Below are 24667 nucleotides of genomic sequence, written 5' to 3' on the forward strand. Positions count from 1 at the left end.
ATGGCCACCACCTCTAACTCGACTGCACTTCCAGTCCTGTCTCTATCAAAGAAGGGGTAGGCAGCACAGCATATGCAGGGAGAGCTATAAAGCCCTTCACATTACTCCATGCTGCCTGCATAAGTTTCATTTCTTTATGAAACACAGTCAAAACATCTATCTAGTGCCTACTACTGCCTGTTTGTCACTAGCTACGGGAGAGTCTACATCGCCGTTCCAAACCCTCCCCCCTTCACACTCTCCTATCATCTCCAACATGTTCTAGGAAGTGAGAGCCAGGAAAAAAACCCGAAACCAAAACCAAAAATGGAAACAGAAACAAAGGAAAGAAGAGGTGGAAAATTGGAGGGGAAACAGGGAAGGGGAAGAAGGTGCACAAAGAAAAGACTCTGAAGCAGTAGGAGGAACATGGGCTGACTAATGAAAACAACAGATGAGCAGAGAAAATGGGAGGAAGCTGCATCACAGCCTATCAATAGGGACTCTCAGAAAGACTCAGTAACTAGCATGTACCCCTTGAAGCCACCGAAGGAGTGTGGATAAGAGATGCACACAAAGGACTCACTTTTATCTTTGATACCTGGCAAGCATTTTTCATCCTGTGCTCAGCTTTGTAAAACACAAGCCAACAGCCTGCTGGATATGAACAAGCACAATGGTGTCAAAACAACATCTCAAGCCTGCAAGGCTGATATGAGGGGTATATTGGTTGGGGGAATGTGATTATCTCTTCTCTCACATTCTCCTTACCCTGAATGAGCACTGAACAGTGGTGTTAGGAGCTAGAGACAGATGAGATTTTGCTACTAGATGTGTTTTAAGATCATATGAGCCTTTCCAGCGAGATTATTTGTACTGTTCTTCTCAGGCACTGTAACTATTCCAAATGGAGCTAAGAGTGGGAAAACTGTTTGTAATTATTCCCTTGTACTAGGAAAACCAAACAATATTCTGCTTGCTCTCTTGCACAGTCAAGTACTTGAATTGCATTAGGAGCAGTGCTTATGAAAAGTGAATGTTAAGACAAAATCTCTGCTGCAAGGCACCTTATGAATGGCAAGCCACCTTGTAAAACCTTCAGCTACCCTGTTTTGGGCAGGTTACCTTACTTACTTTGCATAATCAGAGAAGAAAAATGGTACCATGAGGCATAACTAACCTGCCACCATTCATATTACCAATTTTCCCAACTAACTGATTGCAAATGATCTGTGGACCAGGGATAACCAGCTCAGGAAAACCACAAATCATACTGAAGAGCAATTTGTGAATGCAAAAAGACAGAATTAGTCAGACTAATTCATTAGTTAGGCATCGTTTGCTGAGCTCTTGTGGGCAAAGGGAACTCTCAATAGCAGCATTGGAAGATGTTAGGCAGACCTAAGGGGGAAACCTCATCCCATGGCTCTCAGCCATTTCCACTGAACTCACCTGACCCATCGGTGCCAGTCAGGCCTGTATCCAGCTTCTCTGGCCAGCCTTGTAGGAATCACTCTGATCCTCTGACAGGGCTAACAACATCCATGGCTGGGCAGACACATCCGCCTGCAGTGAGCAATGGCCAGGAGGAAACTCTCTTCCTTACCATTGGGGGGAAGCTCTGCTGTTGCCGACTTAGCCAGTAAAGAATACATGCATGAAATGTGGAAAAAGCTCCTTGTTTCCCACCCCCACCAAACATCCAGCTGTCCTGGAGTCTTCCCTTACAGCACAGGTAGAGAGGACCTTGTTCTAGCAGCAGGTCTCATCGACACATCATCCCCCATGACAGATTGCTAGGGATGAAAAGAGATGGCTCAACGTGCTGTCAGCTGCAGTGACTGACGTTGTGTCCCATTTTCAGGCAGCAGAGAGCACAGCTGAGGTAGGATCCTGCCCTCTCCGCTCCCAAATGCCCGTGGCAAAGTTGCTGCTCTACCCCCAGATCCCACACAGAAATCTCATTAAGCTTCAAGCACAGCTTGTCCATCAAACGCTATTGATCAGCCAGCTCTCCTTCCACCAGCACGTGGCTGCCACTCAATCCCCCTGCATGTCCCAAACCTCTCCTCTTCTCGCAGGCTAAAAAGGCAGTGCCACCTCTCCCTCCTCTTGCTTTCCCTGGCTTTGCATCATGATGGCTGTTCGAACCATCCCCCAAGCACACCTCCTGTCGATGCACTGGCTTCTTTCTTCATCCTTTTCCACCTCCCTCAGAGCTGAGTTCCACACAGCGTCACGCATGCCACTAGCACAACTGAAGGCAACTGACTTGAGAGCAAAAATGTAATCTGCCTATTCTCACTGCCTGAGCAAAAGTTCAAATAAAAAAAATTTTTTAAAAAAAAGAGCATCAGTGGGGGAGATGGGGGCATTAGAGCTGAAAAAAACACCTTTTCCTGCTACAGAGGATGGCTCAGCAGGTAGGTGGAATTGTGTTGATTTGATGTTGTCCCATACAACAGCAGACTGCGATCAGACATCAAACTGGCAGCTAAGGTAAGCAAAAAAGAAGACAGGACTAAAGAAGCTTTCTGGCAGGTGTGACTTATAAGCCATCCTACAACAGAAGGTCTGCTTCGAGATTCAGTCCTAGGCAAACACGGTGGGGCGAAGTCACTGCAGTCCCCAGTCCTAGTGCCAGTGAGACAGGACCAGCACAACCCGTACCAAGTGAAATGATGAACAGTAAAGGGATGTGCCATTTGTCACACCCCACAAGTGTTTTGATCCATGCAGCATCTCACGTGCAGCCAGGGCCACCATCTGCTGCTTCACAGGAAGTTACACTCCTTTCCTCGCTGCAGCTGGATGGGACTGCGATGCTCGAGTAGGGAGGAGGGAAGGAAAAGGGACTCGCACATCTGTTTTCCATGTGCGCTGCCTATGTCCCACACCGGGGCATCAAACTGGGATGTCTAGGTAAGCAGCCTCTCAGCAAGAGGATTTCTCGGTGGATGCGGCACCACGAGCCCTTTCCCTTTTTCCAGGTACCACCAGGCGAGTGCACCACAGGTCACCTTTTATCCAGAGCAGGATGGGGCCATCTCCACTTTACAAGCCACAACTCCATCCTTTAAGCTTTTCACCGTCTAGTATGAAAAGGAGTTAAGAGGACAGCCCTGACTGCTTTTTTAGCTCAGCTGTCATAAAACCTCACTGTATCACCTCCTCAGCTCCTGCAGCGTCCCCCAGCTGAAAACCCCACTGCAGCACTAGTGGGGGGATGCACAGGATGGGGCCACTGGGGCACGGTGCTCCAGTGAGCCTCAGGATGGGGGCTATGGACCCGGGCCTGTCGGCAGCCCCGCGCAAGGTGTTACCTTGGTGATGGCAGCGTTGCCCAGACAGCATGTAATCCCCCAGAGGCAACAAAATGTTAGACCCTTGGTTTGTGAAGCGAGTCCGGTCACCCCTGCCTGCCTTGCACAGAGCTGCCTTCTTTCCTAGCCCTCGGCATCCCCCTGGCCCCGAGGTGCAGCCCTCAGGCCGCCTCCGAGGCGCTGGCTGCTCAGTTTCCCAGGAAGCTTCGCCTGAAGCCATGGTTGTGTCTGCAGAAGAAAAAGGATTTCATTCAGGTGAACCTCCCAGAGCACAGGGCTGGGCTGCTGCAAGGGCCACCACCCGCTCAAGTACTCCACCACCCACTCGGGCGCACCGGCTTTCTGTGTTCATAGCCTTTCCTAACCTGGGGCCCAATAAATAAATCGGCTTATAATATCTAGAAGCAGAGAAAGTGATACTGCATGTGTCCATCTTGGTTTTATACTCTTCTCCAGACACTAGCTACTGCTGAAGATGGGAGGAGACAAGCTTTTGGCATGGATGTTCTCACTCCTGATGAATACAGGGCTGGGTGGATTAGCTTGCTCTGGAAGTTTGTCCTACGCTGGCTGCACAAACTAGCTGTTTGTTTTATTACAGGGTTGCTTACAAGCATTGGAAGATACATCCAGCTTCACTAGGCTGGTTCCTCATGTGCCAAGGGCCACGCACGTGGGTTCATCAAACCATGGTGGTGCATGAATGGGGGAAGCACAGTGGTGCAAGTTAGCAGTGTTCTCAACTAAACATTTATGTAAAAGACGATGGGCTGGTGCACTGCTTGCTCATCCTCCCGTTTGAGTAATACCACCCCTGCTTGGTGTGTGAAGAGAACAGGAGATGTCCCTGCCCCACTCCGTGCGCCCTTGGAGGGGCGTCCGGCTCTGTGCGCTACTGAAGCCAAAGACAGACAGCAGCTGACAGACGCTGCTGAAGAGGGCTCAGAGGAGAGCAAAAGAACAACTCAGAGGCAGAAATGAAGCAATACAGATCCACAGCCCGTGGGCCTCGGCATAAAACCTCTCCCGCTGCGTTGCGATGGCCATCAGCAGAGTTAACCTTCCGCTCTAATCACAATCATTAAATTCCTGCTAACGCCCCTGTCCTATGTCTGTCCAAACAGCTCTGTTATCTGTCACCTCCCCACACGGTGAGCCCGGCTCCCCACTGCCGCAGCTCTCATTAATGCTGCTCTGGCTGGCTGATGAGGCAAGTGGCAGCCGGCTCCGGAGCCCAGATGAGTTTTGTAGACAGCAGGGGATGTTTATCCAACATGGGAGGGATGAAAGTACAAACAAAGAGAGACCGTACAATTACTCAGGCATCGCACAGGGCCAGTCTCATTAAAGACGGTCTCCCTGACAGGAATTAATCTGAAGTGACAACCCAGTGAGCTAATTTAGCAAATGGGTCTGGGGCTTGGCCCAGTGCAAATTTCAGGGGTCTGTCTGGCAGGTAGAGCTGAGCCTGCTCTGAGGAGGGGAAAGGCAGGAATGTGTTAAGCTGGCCCCGTTCTGGCCCGAGCCCACATATCAGAAGGTACGGAGGAGATGGCAGCCTCAGGTCTCCTTGAGGGGCACAATGAAGATTAAACTTCCCTACTGCACCAATACCTTCTCTTTCCTCTTTCTCTTGCAGCCTCAGGTCACAGATGGGTTCCAGCTCATTAAGTGCGCAGTAATTCTGCCACTATCCCCTGTAACCGTAACCACCAGCCCAACTCGGATCTTTCCTCCAGGATGCAACCTGCTTGCTATATTAGATGGCTTTTCATTTCTCTTTAATGTTAAAGCAGAGCTCTGGGAGGGGATAAAATACACAGAGAGAAACAAGCAACTTAAAAGGCTTTTTATTTTTTAAGCAAAGATCTGGTTTGGGGAGGCTACTTTGAATCCCCAAGCAATGAAAAACATTTTCAGTTGGAGTGCAGTGCCTCAGTGCCTTTCTATGCTACAAGAATACATGGAAGAAAAAAAGCTGACCAAACAAATAGCCCAAAAGCCTCATGGCATCTACCCACAACCAAACCAGCCAAGGCTGTGAACTCATTAAGTTCACTGGCTAAGGTGAAGTAAGGTGGTCGGCTTTTGATCAGTTGCCTTGGAGCAAGAAAGGAAAAACCTCCCAAGCCGTCAGGACAGACATCTGTGAGGCCCCTGCCGCTCCTCAGTGGGGATGTTTTCCCCTCTGAATTGCCACTCAACTCAATGCCGCTGCCTAGGCCCACCTGACCGATGCACTCCGAGAAATAACAGCCTATTTGCCGAGACATACAACAGAGGCTTTACAAGAAGCTTGCTCCACGTTGCTATCGTATGTGCTTTGCCTGGGTCAGTGGCTCCAAGCTGTCAGGCTGTTTATTTGGTTTTAATCGAAAGTTAATTCTTATTCTATTGGAACTGGTACATCTGCTGCACCGCTCAGCCTGCTCTGCAGTGCCGAGAACAATCAGCTCCCATGGAAATGCACCCGCCTGTCTTGCTGGGAGCCCTCATGCATCGCTCAGGAAACCGAATTCCCCCAGTCTGCTTGCAATCCCCCCAGGAATGCCCAGCTAGCCCTCAGAAGCTGTTGAATAGGAAGGGTTGGAGGAGCCACAGCACCAGTCAATTAATAAGCCGCACTTTTACTGTTATCCAGCCCCATTTTCAGCAGCTGCAGCAAGCAAATTTAATTCAAGGGTTCCCAGGTGCCTTGCAAAGCATCCTGCTCCTTAGGGATCTTCATATTACATATGCCAAGAGCTCTTCATACAAACTGGGGAGAGCAAAATGAAAACCAGCAAAGCATTTTACAACCAGTGGGCATCCCAACTGGCTGCCCTTTGGATTGCAGCTCAGCAAGAGTTAACATCTCCCAGACAGCCCCTCACCACCCTGAGACTGCATGCTGCTGCTGTCCCGTTCATCCTTAAGATGCTGAAGAGCACCTGCCACCGACCACAGAGGCTGGGGAGCTCCCAGGGCTGGAGGAGAAGGTGGGCTGGCTGGCTGGGTAAGCTTTCATCAGCTTGATGTTAGCAAGAAATCAGTCATGACTGGCCACATGTAAGGCCCGTTTTATCCGAGGAGAATATTCCACTTCAATCCTAGCTCTCTAGGAGGATTTTTGTGCCACCACAGCTAGTGCCTGGAAGCCAGTGTATCCAGTGAGGAGGGCACAAAGGCAAACAGCGGCTCCTCATTCAGGCAGACAAATCCCCGTTCTTAAGAGCTCTCCTGTCAGCAATGCTTTTAAGCTTTTGAGCTTTTCACAGTTATATTCAGTAATGTCACCATGTTCTGTGGTCCAGCGATGGAACAGCAGGACAAGAAGCTTAGCCTAGGCACCCCAGCACGGAGAAGAAGGTGCAACAAAGCAGCAAAGCCTGTGGGACGTGGAAGAGGGTGATGGCCCAAGGGAAGGAACGAAAGGTCAGGAGCTGTCACAAGGCTGCTTGGAGCCCAAGTGAGACATCACGGGGCAAACACCAGGAAGGCAAGACAGGAGCACAGAGGCAGTTCTGGGAAGCGGCAAGTTGGAGACAAGAGGAGATGTGATCCTCTGGGACAAGGAAATGAAAAATACTCAGTGAGACCTCAGTATGGCACATGGAGGTGGAGACCTCACCATGAAATGCAGGTGTCTTTGTCGTCGGGGGGCCAGGAGGAGGCCATACCATGAAAGTCTTTTCCAGAGTGTTTCCTGCCTGTGCTTGATAGAAGTGGGAACAAATCTCCCCCGCTTCCTCCTCGCTCTGCCCTCCCTTATTCAGACCCAGGCCACTACGATGGCAGCTGTGGCCATTTTTAAGAGCCTACCCATACATGAGATTGGGCTACAGCAGGGCCATGGTATAACACTCCTCTAAAACACACCACTCAATAGTCACAACTATGTAGTGATGCTGCAAAAGAAACATTAACAGCAGTAACTGATGAGGTATGAACAAAACCGGGGGGGGGTTAAATTTCCACAGGCACTCAGTTTCCTTCATGTCATAATTTAAAGCAGAAACATGATTTTCCCTTTTCTTGATCCCTTTCAGTAGGAGCTAAATGAGGAACAGATCCGAGATTACTTTCAGGCACTGTGCAAAAGGAAAAAAACCTCAGCATCACTGGAGAAGGATAAAAACCACAAATTAGTTCGTTGAGTTGCAGTGCTGATAATAGCAAAACTCAGCTAAGAGGGAAGGGGTACTGTGACAAACTGCCTTCATTATTAGAGGCTCCCCTGTGTCCTATATTATTATTAAGCACTGACAATGTGCTCCACGCAGTTTGAGTAACAAACAAAGGCTGTCCCACCCCAGAGAGCTCACAATCAAACGGAGACATAAAACTGGAACCTACTGTGCAGTCCTAGAGGAAAGAGACACTTGTATCTTTTTAATTATTTTGTTTTCTATCTACAGTAAACAAACTTTTCCTTGCAAAATGCATTTGCTTCCAAGCTACCACTGAATGGCAAGAACCACCAATTTTAAGTGTCCCCATTTCTTAAAAATGTTGAACGCAGGCACTTTGCTGAGTGTGGATTAAAGTACGTGGCAATCCTGCTAGGTAAATGCACTCTTTAAAAACATCAGACTCTTTTCCCTAACCTTCTCCAACCAGTGATCTCCAGATTTCCCTCAGTTCTTCCTCCCCCTCTGGTATGATTTCTCTTCAGACTCAGAAACCTTGAAACCCACTTCTCTTCCCGTGCAGAGTTTATATAGTCCAAATAGCTTCATTACTGTGACAGTACAAAAGCCCTTCTGCAACACAAACAGCTGATGACTTTTTCCTGCAGTTCCTGCCTGGAGAGCTCTTCAGCTTATTCCCTTTATTTCATACGAGTGAGGAGGGGGGAATTCCACTCGCTTGAGTATTTGGCCTATAAAATCTACAATACCTACTAATGACTGTGGGGTTTTGTTCACATTAAAACCCCGTTCAGAACACTGAGCATGAACAGTCCGATGGGAGGTAGCGGGCTTTGAAAGCCCTCGATCATACCCAACACCAGACATAAAAACAAATACCGAGCTGTGCACTTGGCCTGCCTCTTCCATTCGGTGGGGAAGGTGCAAGACCATCAGGGTCTGGCAATTTCGTCACCTTCAGCTCTTAATCTGCAAGGAGGCATTGATGCAACTGCCTCCTGAGAGGTCCTCTTCCCAAGGGCATGCGCTGAGGCTCCAGAAGAGCAGACCTTACCTGCCGGACTTCCAGTCGGTACTTGAGGATGGGATCCACAGCATCGGGCTCCTTCTGTGTCCACTGCAAGACGTAAGAATAATTCTTGGATTGCTTCTGGCTCAAGGTGGGGTTGGGAGTGTCATAGTAAAACTCTGGGCTGTAAGCTTTTGCTGGAGGGGGGAAAAAAAAAAAGAGGGAGGAAAGTAAAAGAGTGGGATCAAGGGGAACATAAATTACAAAGAGATGCGGTGAGAGTGGAACAGCTCCACTCACCCAGCTCATCCACTTTCCTTTGACATGACGGACACCTTTACTATTGTAGCTGGTGTTGCACTGATGTGCCATCATTTCTGTGAATCACCACTGCTTTTACAGCCTAAACTACTGGGAGGGTTAGCAGCCCTGCAACACCAGTGGGGCATGACTGACACCAGAGAAGGTGGGAACAGCTTCAGTTCTCCAGCTGGAACCAGCTCTAATCTTTTCTCTCTTGCTTTGTAGTTTAGATTGAGGTAACAGCTTTAAACTGGCATTTCTCCTGTTTCATCTGCTGCTTTACAGAGTCTCCTGCTAACAAACCCTGAGGAAAGATCATTTGGCCAGTAGGTCATAGGAAAAGTGTTATTTATCACACAGGGACCATGGCATTAAAAAGGAGACCTTGCTCCTTCTGCACCTCCCCTGCCTCGGCAACACAGTGCTCCAGCCTCTTTGTACACAACAGTCAACTCGGCAGCAAAAGGGGATGCTGACCTCAGCCTGGGTAAAAACACCGGGAGCTTTTGCAGGGGCAGAGATGTCTTTTCTAAACCCACGTCTCCCCTTAAAAACAGAGGGCAGCAGGAGGAAGGCAAACACAGGAGAAACAATGTACCAGAGAGAAACTGGACGGTTTGGAGAAGAAGGGATTTCCCATCATTTCCCCAGCCACTGCTGTCCTGAACCACTAACAAACATGATTTGAAGGCTACTGCCATGCAGCCCAGCGGCTGGTGGACAAATGCACAGGGCCCAGAAGCAACTCAAGGTCTTACCCACCACTGGTTTTGCCGTGTTTGAAATTACCTTAATTTCACCCTGTGCGCTTCAATTTTTGGCAGGTCCTGTCCTGGGCCAGGCAGGAGCTGGGCCTGAAGCAAAACTCTCCTTTCTGGGTTCAGGTCCAACCTGGACCTGCACAGACCAGGAAGATGCCTGGGCAGCCAGGGATGCTGGAGAGCAGAACAGACGTAAACACCATCTCCCCAGGCAGTCTGCTGCGCCTTTCCACTTGAATCACAGACCCTGCCATTCTGTGTGGTTATAATTAGGCTCGAAAGGATTCAATGTTTATTTTTTATGAACTCAGATGGATAATATTGATGTTTATTTCCAAGTCCTTTTTTTCTTATTATTTTTATTGACTTGAATTTTTGCACAAGCAAGAAGTTCAGAACCACCTCAGAGACTAATTGCTGCTTATTCAACTTGTATTGACTGTGGAAGTCAAGCTTTATAATGGATTCCGAAATAAAATCAGAACTGATGATCATCATCACCTTGCATGATATTAATTCCTTATTAATTGACTCCAAGATGGAAACGGAATCTAAAAAAAAGCCTTCTAATGCAGCACATCACAATACTTTTGGAACTTCCTTTCTGAAACTTTTACCACTGCTGGGAAGTTTTGTCTTTTGCTTACAGCTGATGGGAAGAGCTGAAGGTTATTCACCCCACTTTCAGGGCTTTTCTGTGCTGGTAGCTAGTAGGAGAGCAGGTGGTGACCAGTATGGGCTGCCCTGACAACTTGCTCAAGGGGAGTGGGTTGGATGTCTCACTATCCTTCCAAAACATCCCAGAAAGCTAATCGCTCATCCATAGGAGAAACTAATCCCATCCTGGGCAGGTTTATGTACCCTGTTTCCAGTACATCTGAATACCTCACAGTCACAAAGGAGTCACTGCCTCCCTGTCAGATAGGAAGGTTTATGGTCCTTCTTTCACAGAGGAGAAACAGAAACAAAAAGAGACTATGCGTTTCCCCCCGCTCACTCAGGAAGGCTGTGGCAGACGGGAATTAAAACTCCAGCAGTCCTGAGACCAAGTGCAGCAGTCTAGCCACTGGATTATTTTTTTAGGTTGCTCTTCAGGCTCAGAAGGTATAGTTGATTTGTAGCTGTCCAGGACACAGGCAGAGATGTCTGGAACTGAAAAGCCACCATCAGATAGCAATGCCTTGGAAACAGAGGAGGGATGCAGGAAAATAAATGCTTGTTGCTTTCCTGATAAGTGCTCTCTAGGGATGAATGCTGCTTTCTGCTGAGGGGATTTTAACTCGTGGGGCACAGCATGGCACGCTGGGTGGCAATATGTTTTTGTTACTATTTCCAGCAAGAAATTCGGATCCTGGGAGCATTCCCAAGCTTGCTAGGGACAAAGTTTGCCATGGTGGCTCATAGTGGGATATGGTTTGCCATCATTTACTCAGTGACATGACAGCTAACAAGCATATGAAGAAAGGGTAGAGAGGGCCAGAGCTCTCAAGCAAAATCCACTGCCAGACAAATTCCAGGAGATCTCAAGAGGTGAGAGCAAGGTCCTGAAAAGGGGCCCAAACAGTAGAATTGGTTTGGGCTTCCCCATTTCTGAGAGCATCTCAGTAACAGCATACCTGAGCTTTTCCAAACCCTGGGAAAGATCTGCTTCAAAATCAGGCCTCTCTGGGTGTTCTTTATTCTCATTTGTTCAGCCCTGACTTGAAAAGTATTATAAATTGGCCCTGGACTGAAACCCCAGTATTTTGGCTGAATTTACTGCTTATTAAGGCAACTTCATTGGAAAGCTTGTCTAGAAACTGGTGCCCAAGTCAATTCTGGGGTCATGGGAAAAGCAGATTTAATGATCAGCTGGAGAGGCTAGGTCAGATGAGTGGTTTTAGATGCTATAACTCTGCCATCCTTCTTCACAGTTGCGGGTGCTGGAGAGGATTCCTGTTACGGTGCCTGCTGGATTAACAGAAAACTGAGTGGCAAATCCACTGAGTACTAGTATCCATTCCCAGCTTACGTTTGTCCTAGCAGGCATCGCGACACAAAGACAGCCAGGAGACACAGGGAAGGTACAGAAATACGTAATACAGTTTTTGTTTGTTGGTTGGTTTTTAAAGGGAAATTAGATGGTTTTGGAGGCTGCTGAGGGGGATGTAGAGCCTTTCACTCCCCCTTGGTCAATACTTATCTACGATACAGGTTGTTCAAGCTTGAAAGCTGATGGCAGCCTCGAGTTTAAGTCCTGTATCTTTCAGGCAAGTGGTCAAACACTGCTAAAACGTACCAGTGACTGCCCTCCCAGACTTGAAGGACTGCCTGAAGGATGGAGGCAGATCTGCCTGTCGGCTTACAGAAAGTCGTCCCTTTTGAACACAGCGCCGTGCACAGAGGAGGCAGTAGAGGTTGCTTGTACTGGCACCAGATTATTGGGAGCAAGCTTCCCACCTCCATGACCCCATACAACAGCTTGCTCCAATGTGCGCTCTGTGACTTACCAGACACCTGGAAGAGGCAGGTGGAGACCCCCACGTCGTTGGAAACGCTGCACTCGTAGCTACCGCTGGTCTCCCGGCTCACGCTGTCCACCTTCAGCTCCGAGTAGTCCTGCTGCTCTGCCAGGGGCTGCGCCAGAAGCGTCCCATTGAAGCGCCAGACGGAGGTGGCCACCTTCATGGGGCTGCCCTTCAGCATGGTGCAGCGCAGGGTGACGCTGCGCCCCACGCCCTGGCGCACGTCCTGGAAGGTCGGCTCCACCACGGGGGGGACTGGAGACCAAACAGAGCAACAGGCAGGGACGCCGTCAGGGAACAGCCGTCTCGCTCAGCACGGTCACCCCGGCGGTGCCTCTGAGGAGACAGGCACCTATGATTTCCAAGAGCATATTTATTTTCTAGTGGGAACCAGGCTTCATCAAACCAAAAGCAGCAATAGTCATCTGACATCCCCTTCTGACTGGGCTGGGGCCACCTCCCACCTCCCTCCCATTTATTAGGTAGGAGTGGCCTTTAGCAAGCACTCATCCCACAGTGAGACACTGCTTGGAGGAGCTACCAAGCCCTGCTCTTTCCTGTGAGAAGTGCAACTCCAGCAGCTGAGCGCCACAGCTTGGATTCAGTCCTCGGTTCCTAATCAGAATAACCATAGTCCTCATACCCAGCGTAAACTGCACCCCCTCAGCAAGCAGGTATGCTCCCAAGCAGTCACGTTCATGTTCGTCTGGTCAACATCCAACAGGGTTATCAGGGACACCGTGTTCAGATGGAGGGATACGCACTGGCTGTCCCCACAGAGCACAGATCTGAAGGGGTGTTAGAGGGCCTCTCCCAAATACATCAGTACAACACATCAGGGACTGGCTACGGGGACTCTGGGTCCTATTTTTATCTCTGGCAACAATTCCTCGATGTTGGGAGGTGAGTCATGTCTCTCCATGTCAGCTTCTTTGCCAGTAGTGTGAGAATGATGATGTGTGGCCACCTCCTTAGCAAAGGGAGGCTACTAAGTCTTGTTCTTTAGCACTTGTAAAAATTTACAGGAACCTCACGATTTCAGCACGGTTGAGGCAGAGCAAGGAGAAAGTCTGGATTGGTATTTCTTGAGTTATCCCTTATTTAATGCAATGGCAGAGGACTTCAGTCTCCACAGCCATCTGATGGACATGTTTCACTTGCAATAAACTCTTAATTAAAACACTACAGCATAGGAATAACCAGAAGCTCTCCCTCTAAAATGAGAAAGGCTTCCTGAACACAAAACAGCTGTTAGCCTGAATGTAAAAGAGGGAGAACAGATTTATAGCAGCTCCAGCACAATCACAACTCACCTTCTCCAGGTTCAGAGCACCTGCTCTTCCACAGACAACTTCTATGCACTGCAGATCTACAAAGCACCTGCCTCCTCTAAAGGTCCGCAGAGCCGCCAAGCACAGCCAGGCCCAAAAACCTGCAACACACAGCATCTGCAGGGCCACAGACACAGCTCCACCAGCAACCACGGGTCACACAGCATCCCTGCTGCCCTGAACACAGGGGTGCCTGGAGGGCTCCAGCGCACCAGTCCCTCCCCTCCCATAGCCTGACCCCAGCGAGACCCACCTACAGCTCCGTAACACTAGCAACATCTCCATCTTCACCACAGATGAAGGTGGTGCATGCACTACCCCATAGGTCTGCATGCACAGTGTCCCCTCTCCCAGGGACACAGATGCATCTGTGGGTACGCAGCGTACAAGCATTCCCTCCACCTGGCAGCCCTTGTTTGACAGTGGCTGATTGTTTTCTAGGTACCCGTTCTCAACTCCCAGCCTCTGGGCCCTTTGCTGCATTTAAGTGGATTAAAAGCAGCCCTTGACTGAGCTCACGTTGCCGTGCTGGGTGGCATGGTCAGCTCATTACAGATGGCTTTGCTAGCAATATGTCTCTGCAGGTGCTCCAAGCGCTGACTTGCCTTTGGCTCACATGTCTCCCACCTTACGGTGAGAATAATGTGAGAAGTTGTTTGATTAGACCTAGTGCCATGAATGTGTCATCTCCATCCCTAGCTGCCATCCCATTTCTTGGGTCACATCTGCTCCTTAATTGAAGCCGGTGGGGTCTCACATTATAATCAAGGCCAGCTGGTGATGTAGGGGAAAAAAAAAGATAAAAAGGGGAGAGAAAAGATAAAGGAAGGCTTAAAAAAAATGGCACAGTAGCTCCAGATGTACTCAAAGCAATCTATCTCATGAGGAGAAGAGAGGGGTGGGAGAGCAGCTTCCCTCACTGCACTGAGTGGCACCTGTGTACGGAGCTGGGACAGAGGAAGAGAAAAGGTCTGAAATCGGACAAAGTGCCCCTGCAAGAACACACGCTGCAAGGAAAGTGCCCCCCTGGGACTCACTGAGGGGGGGTCTGGGGCTGGTAAAGGGTCACAGAGGAGCAGGGCTGGGACAATCCAGATGCTTCCTTAGGTCACAGGAACAGCAGGGCAGCCAAGGATGCAGAAGATATTTAATCTTCTTCAGCTGGGAAATGGGATTTACTTGATTTGCACTGGGACAGGCTCTGGGCCTATGTTATCACCTTGTGAAGGGAACGTCTGAAAGTGCCTATACAGTAAAAATTGATTACATTTTCTCCTCCTGTCTCTGGCACTAGAAAACACCCAATGAACATTAACTCTGCAGGTAGTCCTGGAGCCCCTGGGTGTTCTGGAGAGAGCGCTGAAGCAGGTCATCCCATCGCTGCAAAGAATGCATGCAGTACTTCGGCAAGGGGCAGCTGTTGCTGAAGGCTGCCAGTGGATATGAAAGCAAAGAAAGGTCAACAGCAATTACAGAGCCAGACTTCAGCTCTGGCCTCCAACACCTACTGGGGAGCCCACACTTGTTCAAGTAGGTTATACACAAAAGAGAGACCACCACCAAGGCAGGGATTCAGACTGCAAATCCTAGCAGATAACAACACAGCCTTTTCTCATCCCTGGCTTAAATGCAAAAGAAAGTTGTTTAAATGAGCCGGTGCTCCTACTCCCCAGAACTGGGAACTGAACAGCTCCGGTACACCTGAGACGGTGACTGTCTCAGAGCAGAGACCTCCAACATGACTCCTGCGCAGACACCTTTAGGGAGCTGCAGGAAATGATAATGATTTTCCAGGTGCCTCTAATACCCGCAGGGAAGCAGCACCCCTGTAAGGGAGCTGTGCTGCTCAGTACAGCAGTATCTGGCTATTCTGGCTCACTAAGCTGCCATGGTGCTCTTTGGGGAGCTTGGGTATCAGCCCCAGTTTTTAACCCAATTCCAAAGGAGGGTCCTTGTCCAGAGGCTCTTCAAATGTCTTTCCACGTCTCCCCTGAACTCCAGTGCATGCAGCTGAAATGCTCTGTTAAGCAGCAGCCACGTTGCAGGCAGCAGGTTGCTACGCTTCAAGAGGGAGGTGAAAAACCTCCCTGCATATCCAGGGCTTCGGGATCCCCTGGTAAGAAACACAGCAAACAAATATAGATGATTACTGTTTTCTCTCAACACACAGCTTAACTCTAGAAGAGCTAGCTGGCAAGAGGAGTGACGAAAGGGGAGAAGGGGGCAGCGCATTACCGTTCTAGGCAACGTTGAAGGAGCAAGGCTCCTCCAGCAACCTTGTTAAGATGCGGCTGCTGTGAAACACAAGGCAGGGCAGCCTGCCTTCGTAGCAGAATTATTGTGCAACAGGAGAAAACATAATCACTCACCTGCTCGTTAGGAGCAAATCAAATCAGCCGAACACAGGCAACCTACTCCAGTGTGCCAGGCACCCTAAAGCAAAGCCGGGCTGTAGGCAGCTCCCTTGCTGTGAGCCAGAGCAGATGCTCTGCACTGAAGGGTTGCTAAGCTAGCACAGTGTTCATGATGATGAAGGGCAAGAGTGAGGGAAGCACAACAGAGAAATGTGAAGTGTCAAGGGCTGTTGCTTTGTGCCCTGATAACAGCTTATTTTCTTGGTTTCACTGGAAATAACCAGGACTGAAATGCTCATCCTGCTAGATGACTGAGAAGTGCACTGGCAGTTGAGCTGTGGTCAAATCTGTAAGTATTTGTTTTAAGTCTGTTTTTATTTTAGCCTTGAGGAAGGGAGGATTGTTCTTCCTTACAAGATCCAAAGTGCTTGCAGGAGAGACAACAGTCTCCTTGCACTGTTACTGTGCTGTCCTGCTTGGACACAGCTCAAGGAGGGGTAGTCAGTGATCCTTGCAATGCTGTCTGATTGCTGCAGGTTCCCATCAAATTCAGATGCCGCCAGAAGGCAGGGATGCTTCTTTCACCAATGATGAAGTCAGAGCATCCCAGGATGGCAGTGATGCACTATGGAAAGTTTTTCACTTGTGGGGTAAATGCAGAAAAAAAAAAATTAAGTGAAAAAGGTTTTTTTCACTTTAAAAAATGGGGATGTTGTCATGAGGCTGCTCAATCTGATATGGATGAAAGGCAGAGAAAGGCTCATATTGGAGTGGACTGATGCACAGAAATCAGTGACAAGCTTAAACACAAACCAGCATCTGCAGAACAGGGGAACACTGAGTGAACAGACCTTGCATTAAGAGCTCAGGCAAGAATTGAGAAGGTCAAAAATCCTAGACACCACAGTACAACATTACTATGCAAGACACATGCAAAGTCTGCTTTCCCACCGTAGCTTGAGGACTGTGAATAGCATATCCTGGTCAATTCCCAAATGCTGGCTTGTTTTGAAAGGGCTGTCAGAGCTGAGGAGCTCACTCATAACCGGCCTGCTGACTCACAGGCAGCCCTTTCGCCCCTGTAGCCACCCTGACCAGCAGCTGACAACAGCCGTCTCTGTAGGTGGTCAGCTGCCCGCATTGTACCGCTGGTCTATGCAGCTGCCATGGGCTGCTGCACTCTCATTTTTCTACAGGGGTTTACTTCCCGCAACACTTCCTCTGCTGCAAAGAGCACCACGGCGCAGCAACGTCCAGGCGGAAAAAGAGAGGCACAGGCAGAAAGATGGCTTGCCTGAGGTCACACGAACCAGCAGCATCAGACAGAGGCAGCGCAGGAGTCCTGTATCCTGACCCACACTTCAGTCCTTAGCCCAGGCTTCTTCCCCTGTGAAAAACACCCTCTACTCTACCCTTCAGAGGCACTCATGATTTACATTTTTATTTAAATCTAGAAAATGCAACATGTAACACAAGTGATGAAAATAGCAAGCCTTGCTAGATTGGAAAGCAGCTATATTTTCAGCAGCTCTCATCCCACTCTGCTGAATGACTCCCTCCAAGCTTAGCCATGCAATCACAGCGCCAGTGGGACTCCTGCTTGTAGTCTTCACCTTCTCCCACATGTGAGAGCTAATTGACCACTCACTTGCTGGATTAACATTGAAAAGGACACACAGAGACCCTGGTATGAAAGACTGCACTTTGTGGTTAATTACAATTATTAGCTGTGTTTCGTTATCCAAAGTGACTAAAGACATCAGGCAATAATTTCTCTCTCTGGAAAGCAAATCAGCACAGGGTGCTATTAGGGCCTTATGAGACCCATATGACTGCATCCAGCATCCATTTAAATTCTGATAGGTACCCTTCTGCAGTCATACTGGATGCAGTCTTCCCTAATCTTCTCTAGACAACCAAAGCAATCCCAGCAAAGGGTGCCTTCCTTATCCAGCCCCTGGTCCCATAATCCGGGGTAATAAAGATGTTACAGACATCAAAGATACTGCACCCCTGCTTTCACAGCAGGTAGAAAACTCCATGGTTTCAGCTCCAGGAGAGACCAGAGCTCTCTACCTGAGCAAGCAGGAAGCTCTTTCATTGTCACAAGGCTGGGAAATCACAGCTGAGCAATTCTGTTCCCTGCAACAGCACCCACACCCCACACCCCAAGAACACACATTAGGCACCAGCAGTTTTCCATGTGGAGACAAATACCCAACTAATATTTACAAGCCCAGTCTCAGCTGCTTGTTTCTGAGAGATGATATAATTGAGTAGTTAGAAAAGGGGAGATGGAGGAAGGCTGGCTCAACCTATTTCAGCTAAAAGCCAGAATCTTTTTCTTTCATCTTCTATGCCTTTTGCCTTTGCACTTCAGTCTCCCCATGTATAAAGAGACAAAATGTGTATTTTTTGCAAAGTGCTTGAAAGCCAAGTTGCAAGTATTGTTATTTCAAACAAAACAAATTTGTTTGAGTACATTTTCTGCTAGACAAGTGGGTGGAGGGACCGGAGAAGCAGGGCTCAGATCAGAAAAGGCTTAGTTCTGTGCTAGTTGACTGCTTTTAAAAGAAGAGCAAATGAAATGTATTCACTACCACCTTTTCTGCTTTCCTCTTCTCTGAACTTTCCAAGCCAATTAGCTCAACCAGTCTTCACCTTGTTTTAACAAAGAGGGATTTACTAAAGGATTTCCTCTTCTGTATGACGAACTGTGCCGATTAATACATGAGACCCCTAGCTCACTTTACAGAGTGCTTTGAAGAAAGTCCATCCTGGGTGGGAATTTCCAGACCTTCTGCCTCACAGATATGCCTCCTCAAAAAAGATCTGTCCCAGACATGCTGGAACTCCATTCAGACTCACTGCCCAATTAATTCATGCTAACAAGACACTACAAAGACAAGTATTCTCCCACAGAGTAAAGCCACCTCATTCCCATGCCTCACTTACCTTCAAGTGCCTGGTTTCAAAACAGTCTGCTCCCCTAATTGAAAAAGATAAGTGGGAAAAGATGGTGTATGTACAGAAGGCACATACACATTTGTATGTGAAATGCATGCTGATAATGCTCCCCCCCATACCGCCCAATTGGCAGTTATGCATAAGAGAAATAAAGAGGGCGAGAGAGTGGGCATTTCAGAGTTAATATCTTCAATTACTGCCAGACCAATGGCATAACCCAAATCTAGATTTTTTTTTCGCCACAGACTAATATGAAAATATTGTCTCTAACTCACAGCCAATTTTACTAGTTGCAGCATGGTGAAGCAGGATGATGGCTAGGGTGGATCTGGGATTCTCCTGCCCACCCACATACCCACAAGAGGGGAGCCCTCCATGTGTAGCAGTTGTCAGACCACCAACTCTCCGCTCAGGTTCTGCCTCTGTCTTCTAGAAGATAATGAGAAGTCAGCTCATACCCATGCATCCACTATCACACGCTCCTGTTTAACAAATTGGGCTGGCAGTGACATGCCGCTCCCAATAGCATATAAATAGTTTAGATCCAAACATTCACTAACAGGCAGCCAATGATATGCTTTCCCCAAAAGCATCCCATATGCATTAACTTTTGGCAGAGAACCAGTTATCTTACTACTCAATAATTCATAGGTGAGCTACTCAGCTGGGTAGTTCTGGGAATAAAGCAACTCATTGCCAGTGCAAACTAAGGAAAAGAAAAAAAAAATCAACCCACAAAAAAGAACCAAATGAGATTCTTCGTCCAAAACAGAGAATCCACATCTGTCCTCTTACTTCAGAGTTTATCACTAGTTTTTCTTACCATCTAACCCAGTTCCCTTGCTGCAGTTTAAGCCTACTGCAAGTCCTCCCCATAGGTGTTTTCATGCCCTAGTAATCAACTCTGTCCTATCCCCGGTATCCCCCAACCTCAACAAATACTAGAAGGAGAAAATTCTTAGTCCTCTTCTCCTCTCCCAAAGTCCCTGACAAGATGATGTTGATGTTTTATATGTGCGTGTGTGTATGTAGATATATCTTTACAATTCCCCTTTCTTTCCTTCCTCTGCTCTTCAGGTGGCAGAAGCACAGCTTTAGTTCCTATTTAGATTTTGTTTTCTCTGGGCAGAAACACTGTCCTAGAGTTTTAAATGCCAGAGGAATCACATGCAAAAAGTTTGGGAAAGGAGAAAATAAAAGAGAAACCTGAATCTACAGCTCTGGCTCTCCTCATGTGCCTGGCAGAGACAAGCAGAGCTCAGGGGCCTATAATGGGACAGAGATCAACAGGTACCGTTTGCAACCTTGTGAGCAGAAACAGAGTTGCCTGGCCCATCCCTGCATGGCCCAGCAGAATGCATTCCCTATGCTTCCATCCACAGTGTAAAGCAGAGAAAATAGAAGGAAAGCAGCCAATCTGTGATGTTCATCGTCCTAGGACAGGCCATCCACATTCCTGAGAAGGATTCTGAACAACTGAGAAAGGACTGATCATCCCCCCAGGTTTGACAGCAAACCTGGAGCTAGCTGGAACAGGACTTTATCCCTGTTCAGGTTCTTCACTGAGGCACCCAAGTTAGAAGAGCCACCTCCCTCCAAAGCCACTGAGTGAGAGGGACATCTCCAGAGGATGATTCGGTTGGCAGGAATCCCTAGCTGGCACTACCTCTCTCTGTCCTATGACTGCACAGGGAGCCTAAGGTGATCCCAGCCCTCACGTCTCTGCTAGGTGGGATGAATGCAGACCAAAGTAAATGCTTGTGCGACACCTGCACAGAAGTGGCCAGTGACACCCCTCTATATGAACCTCTCCATGAACTCTCAGTGCCTTGTTTAATGAGTTCATCAGGAAGCTGAGTCATTACACCCATCTGAAACTTGGGCAGCATGTCCTGCTCTTGGACAGGAGACACCTCCTGTGTTCGAGCTGCTGCGTGCCACAACGGAGCTACCCTGGGAAAGAAAACAGACACCAGCCTGCACGTTCCCCATAGCAAATATAGTGATAAATCTTTGGACTCCAGACACCATCCAATTAGTGCCACTCATGTCCAGAGCATGCAGCTGCTGCCTACAAGGAACTGACTGAGTTTCCCCTAGTCTGCTACGGAGGATCTCACCCACAACCAGAGGAGCTACCAGGCAGAGGTGACTGCTGACTCCAAGCAGCAATCCAATAGCAACAGGCTCCTATTCCATCACCAGCTGCCTGAGCAATTCAATCGCCTCCATATGTTTAGACCCTTTTAATAAAAGAACTGAAAGTTAAGAGCAGGGAGGCTGCACGAGAAAGTGCCTCGGAGGGCTGCAATCCTGTCAAAATGGAGAAGAGTCCCTGCTTTAGAAATGCAATGATTGTCAGGGCCACAGGTGGTCAGAGCCTTCTGCTCACAGCTGGGCTACAGCATTACCTCACCTTCTGTTTTCAGTTTGAAAGCTAAACTGGGAGCACTAGATGATCCCTCCACAGCTGCTTTCCAAACAGGCAGGCAAAGCAAGAGGCAGCATAACCAAAAGCAGAAATGTTGATTAAAAAATCAGTCCTGCTTTAATGATGGGGTGGTGGGATCAGAGAGATCCAAGCCAGAAAGAGCCTGGTAGGGGAAGGAGGGCCATCCAAGGCAACTAAGATAATCAAATCAAATCAAAAAGTGATCGTGCCCCTGTACTCAGCGCTGGTGAGGCCGCACCTCAAATACTGTGTTCAGTTTTGGGCCCCTCACTACAAGAGAGACATTGAGGGGCTGGAGCGTGTCCAGAGAAGGGCAACGAAGCTGGTGAAGGGTCTAGAGCAGAAGTCTTCTGAGGAGCGGCTGAGGGAACTGGGGTTGTTTAGCCTGGAGAAAAGGAGGCTGAGGGGAGACCTTATTGCTCTCTACAACTACCTGAAAGGAGGGTGTAGAGAGGTGGGGGTCGGTCTCTTCTCCCAGGTAACAAGTGATAGGACGAGAGGAAATGGCCTCAAGTTGCATCAGGAGAGGTTTAGATTGGATATTAGGAAAAACTTCTTCACCGAAAGGTTTGTCAAGCATTGGAACAGGCTGCCCAGGGAAGCGGTTGAGTCACCATCCCTGGAGGTATTTAAAAGACATGTAGATGTGGCACTTCAGGACATGGTTTAGTAGGCATGGAGATGTTGGGTTGACGGTTGGACTAGATGATCCTAGAGGTCTTTTCCAACCTTAATGATTCTATGATTCTATGAAATATTAACCAGCACTCCTTAATATGTTTACTTTGAATTCTTTGTCTGTACTAGTAAGCAAAAAGGACGCATGGGGCAAAGCTAGACCAGGAAGAGTTAACACAGTGATTCTCCATTTATCTACAGAGTGGAAAGAGGACAAGCTTCCCCATACAAACCAGGCTCTTCCTCAGCCTCCCCTCCAGGCCTAGTAGGGAATTTGGACCAAGGAGGAAGAACTCAGCATAGAGCAACACCCAGTTCTCCATCACTTCTCTATCCACTACCTCACAGTTATGCTGCCAATTGTTTAATATCCTGCTCCGCTAACTGTCATCATTACCCCATTTTTCCATCCTTCACCCTTGATTGATTTTGATTCATCTGAGGAAGATGACGACAATGAAAACGTAACTGTTCTGAAAGAGGCTGAAAGGATGCTAAAACTAAAAGATTTATGGCAAACGTTCAGTCTCATAGATGAAGCAGCTGAGGTCAACAGATATAGAAGCAATTTTTCCCATAAGAATTAATGTAACAAGGGGGGTGGTGCATACAGGAACTTAAGAAATGCATGCAATTTAAAAACACATGATCAGTATATATAGCATAGAGAAAAGAGAGGCAAAAACATTTTTTACTGTAAGAATTTTTGCTGTCACTCTCTGGATGGTTACCTCTTCATCATTGTCATCATCATCTTCAGATGAATCAAGGTAGATCAAATCAATCATGGGTGAAGGATGGAAAAATGAGGATAGGTTCAGGCAGTCCATCAGATGAAATGGCTGAGGTCTTTCAGAATAGTGACCGGTTCCAAAAAGCCAGCTGCCAAATAGTCACCAACTCTGCCATCTGAAAGCCCTGTCTTCCCCCTCCATCCTTCATACCGTTACCTGCATGCATTTAAAACGTGTGAATTTCATAAGTGCCTGTGTCCAACTCCTCTATTAATTAATTATGAAAAAAATGCTTTATCTGTCATATGAGTACCTGTCATAGCTTTTCATGAATGTATCTTCAGCGGATTGCCGGTTACAGAGAATCATCTCCCTACACCTTATTCCCAAAACTGCTAACCACCTATGGAGACAGCAGAGGATTTGGCAGTCCCGTTTCTTCAGGCCTGGATGATACCGCCTGTCTCAGAGAAGGGCATGGACTCGAGCTATGGAGGACTCTCTCCCCTGCTGGAAACCTCATGTCTGCTCTCTACGTTGCCACCACGTTTCCAGAGAAGCAGCAGTACACCAGCCTTGCTGCTGAAGCAGATGCAGCCCTGCAGCTCTCGTCTTTCCCTGCATTAGGAAGAGCACTGTCACTTCTGACAGCCGCAGGTGTTGTGGGCTCCCAGAAATCACTCTCCAGGGCTCAGGGTCTCCTCTGCAGCAGAGGGCACAAGGAAGGAAGCCACTGGCAGAACTGGCAATCATTCAAGGACAGCAGCCTGCTCCCTCGACCTCCCCATCTGGCTATCAGCTCTGTCCCATCTCCTCTGCACTTGGAGCAGGAGAGGGAAATTTATTAACAGCCCTGCTCACTGGATAAATCTGCTCTGACATTCGATTTTCCAGGCTGCTTCTGTGGCTGACCTCAAACCTGGCCAACACTACAGGAACCATTTGGAGGAGCAGCATCCCTGTAATGTGGGCACATGCCTAACTCACACAGATGCTTTTTCATGTTGACTGAGGAGGACTTAGGCTGCAGCAAAGGTGATATGCAGGACAAGTGGGAAGTACACACTCAATTTCTTCTCCTGATGCCTGGATTTTGGTCCAACAGATAAATGTCTGAAGCTGGCTCCATAAAGTTTCCATTGTTCACATTCCCAAGTCTTCTGGGACACAAAAAGTAAGGCCGTTATTTTCCTCATTCTCACCCATTGCATCAAGATCTGAAAGTGGATCCTGGCCTGAGTCAGTCCATCAGCAATTAGCAGCCCAAGGGGTTGCGGCAGCACACAGTGTAACATGGCATCCTGCTCCTTCCAGCCTCTCCATGACAGATAATAACACCTCCCAGAATCAGATACCCCAGGTGAAAAGGACATTTTAAACAAGTTTCAGCAATGTTTGCTGAGCCATCCCACTCTGGTGGGCAGAGAGAGGGTATAATTCTGTGTACATCTCTGGAAAGAACCTGTGTGGACTTAAATCTGGGAATATCTCTGGCTAAATCTGTGATAAAAGCCAGAGATGATGGGAAGACAGGCTTCTCTCTGTCCTGTTTGTAAGACTCTAGCTGGATCTGTATATCCTGATCTGAATTCATCAGTGCAAAAATGGCAGAATAACAGACTAACAACAGATCATAAAAACCTTAAAAATGCCATAGAAAGTAGGAAAAGATGGAGGAAAACTTCATCTAGCCAGGCCTTTGAGGGGAAGTTTGTGATAGCATCCTGCAAACACCAAAGGAGAAAAAATTATTCTGTACCCTCCACGCATGTATTGCCTACGGGAGTACAAACATGAACCAATTGGGTCAATGTAAGCAGAAGAGACCTCAGAACAAACAGCAATAAACCTTTTTATTCCTCATTGATTCTAGAAAAAAACTCATGGAAGATGAATGTGGGATGCAACTTTACAAGTTAAAAAATGAATCGTGATTAATATAGTTTTATGGGTCCTTGGCAGACAAACTGGGTAGTGTTTGAGAAAGCAACAAGAAAAGTAACTTTCTTGTCATAACATCCTCAGGCACTGGAAAGATCCTGGCTTGCTTCCACACGACAGACTAATTGAAGATGTAATACTGTTCAAATGCAGCCCACATTAAGCAGATTAAAAACACATTAACTGAAAGAGTTCAAAAAG

The 24667-nt window shown here is 48.0% G+C and overlaps 1 protein-coding gene across 1 annotated transcript in view; it reads right to left on the reverse strand.

Annotated features, from left to right (window-relative positions):
* The window catches only part of MDGA1 (MAM domain containing glycosylphosphatidylinositol anchor 1), a 147806-nt gene that overhangs the window by 39817 nt on the left and 83322 nt on the right, over window positions 1-24667 (reverse strand). The window contains exons 9-10 of the mRNA XM_072858179.1: window positions 11995-12264; window positions 8487-8638 (exon numbers count right to left, since the gene is read on the reverse strand). Coding sequence (XP_072714280.1) covers window positions 8487-8638; window positions 11995-12264 — 422 coding nt within the window. The remainder of the gene's footprint in view (window positions 1-8486; window positions 8639-11994; window positions 12265-24667) is intronic.

This window comes from Ciconia boyciana, chromosome 3 (genome assembly GCF_034638445.1).
Source record: "Ciconia boyciana chromosome 3, ASM3463844v1, whole genome shotgun sequence".
NCBI lineage: Eukaryota > Metazoa > Chordata > Aves > Ciconiiformes > Ciconiidae > Ciconia > Ciconia boyciana.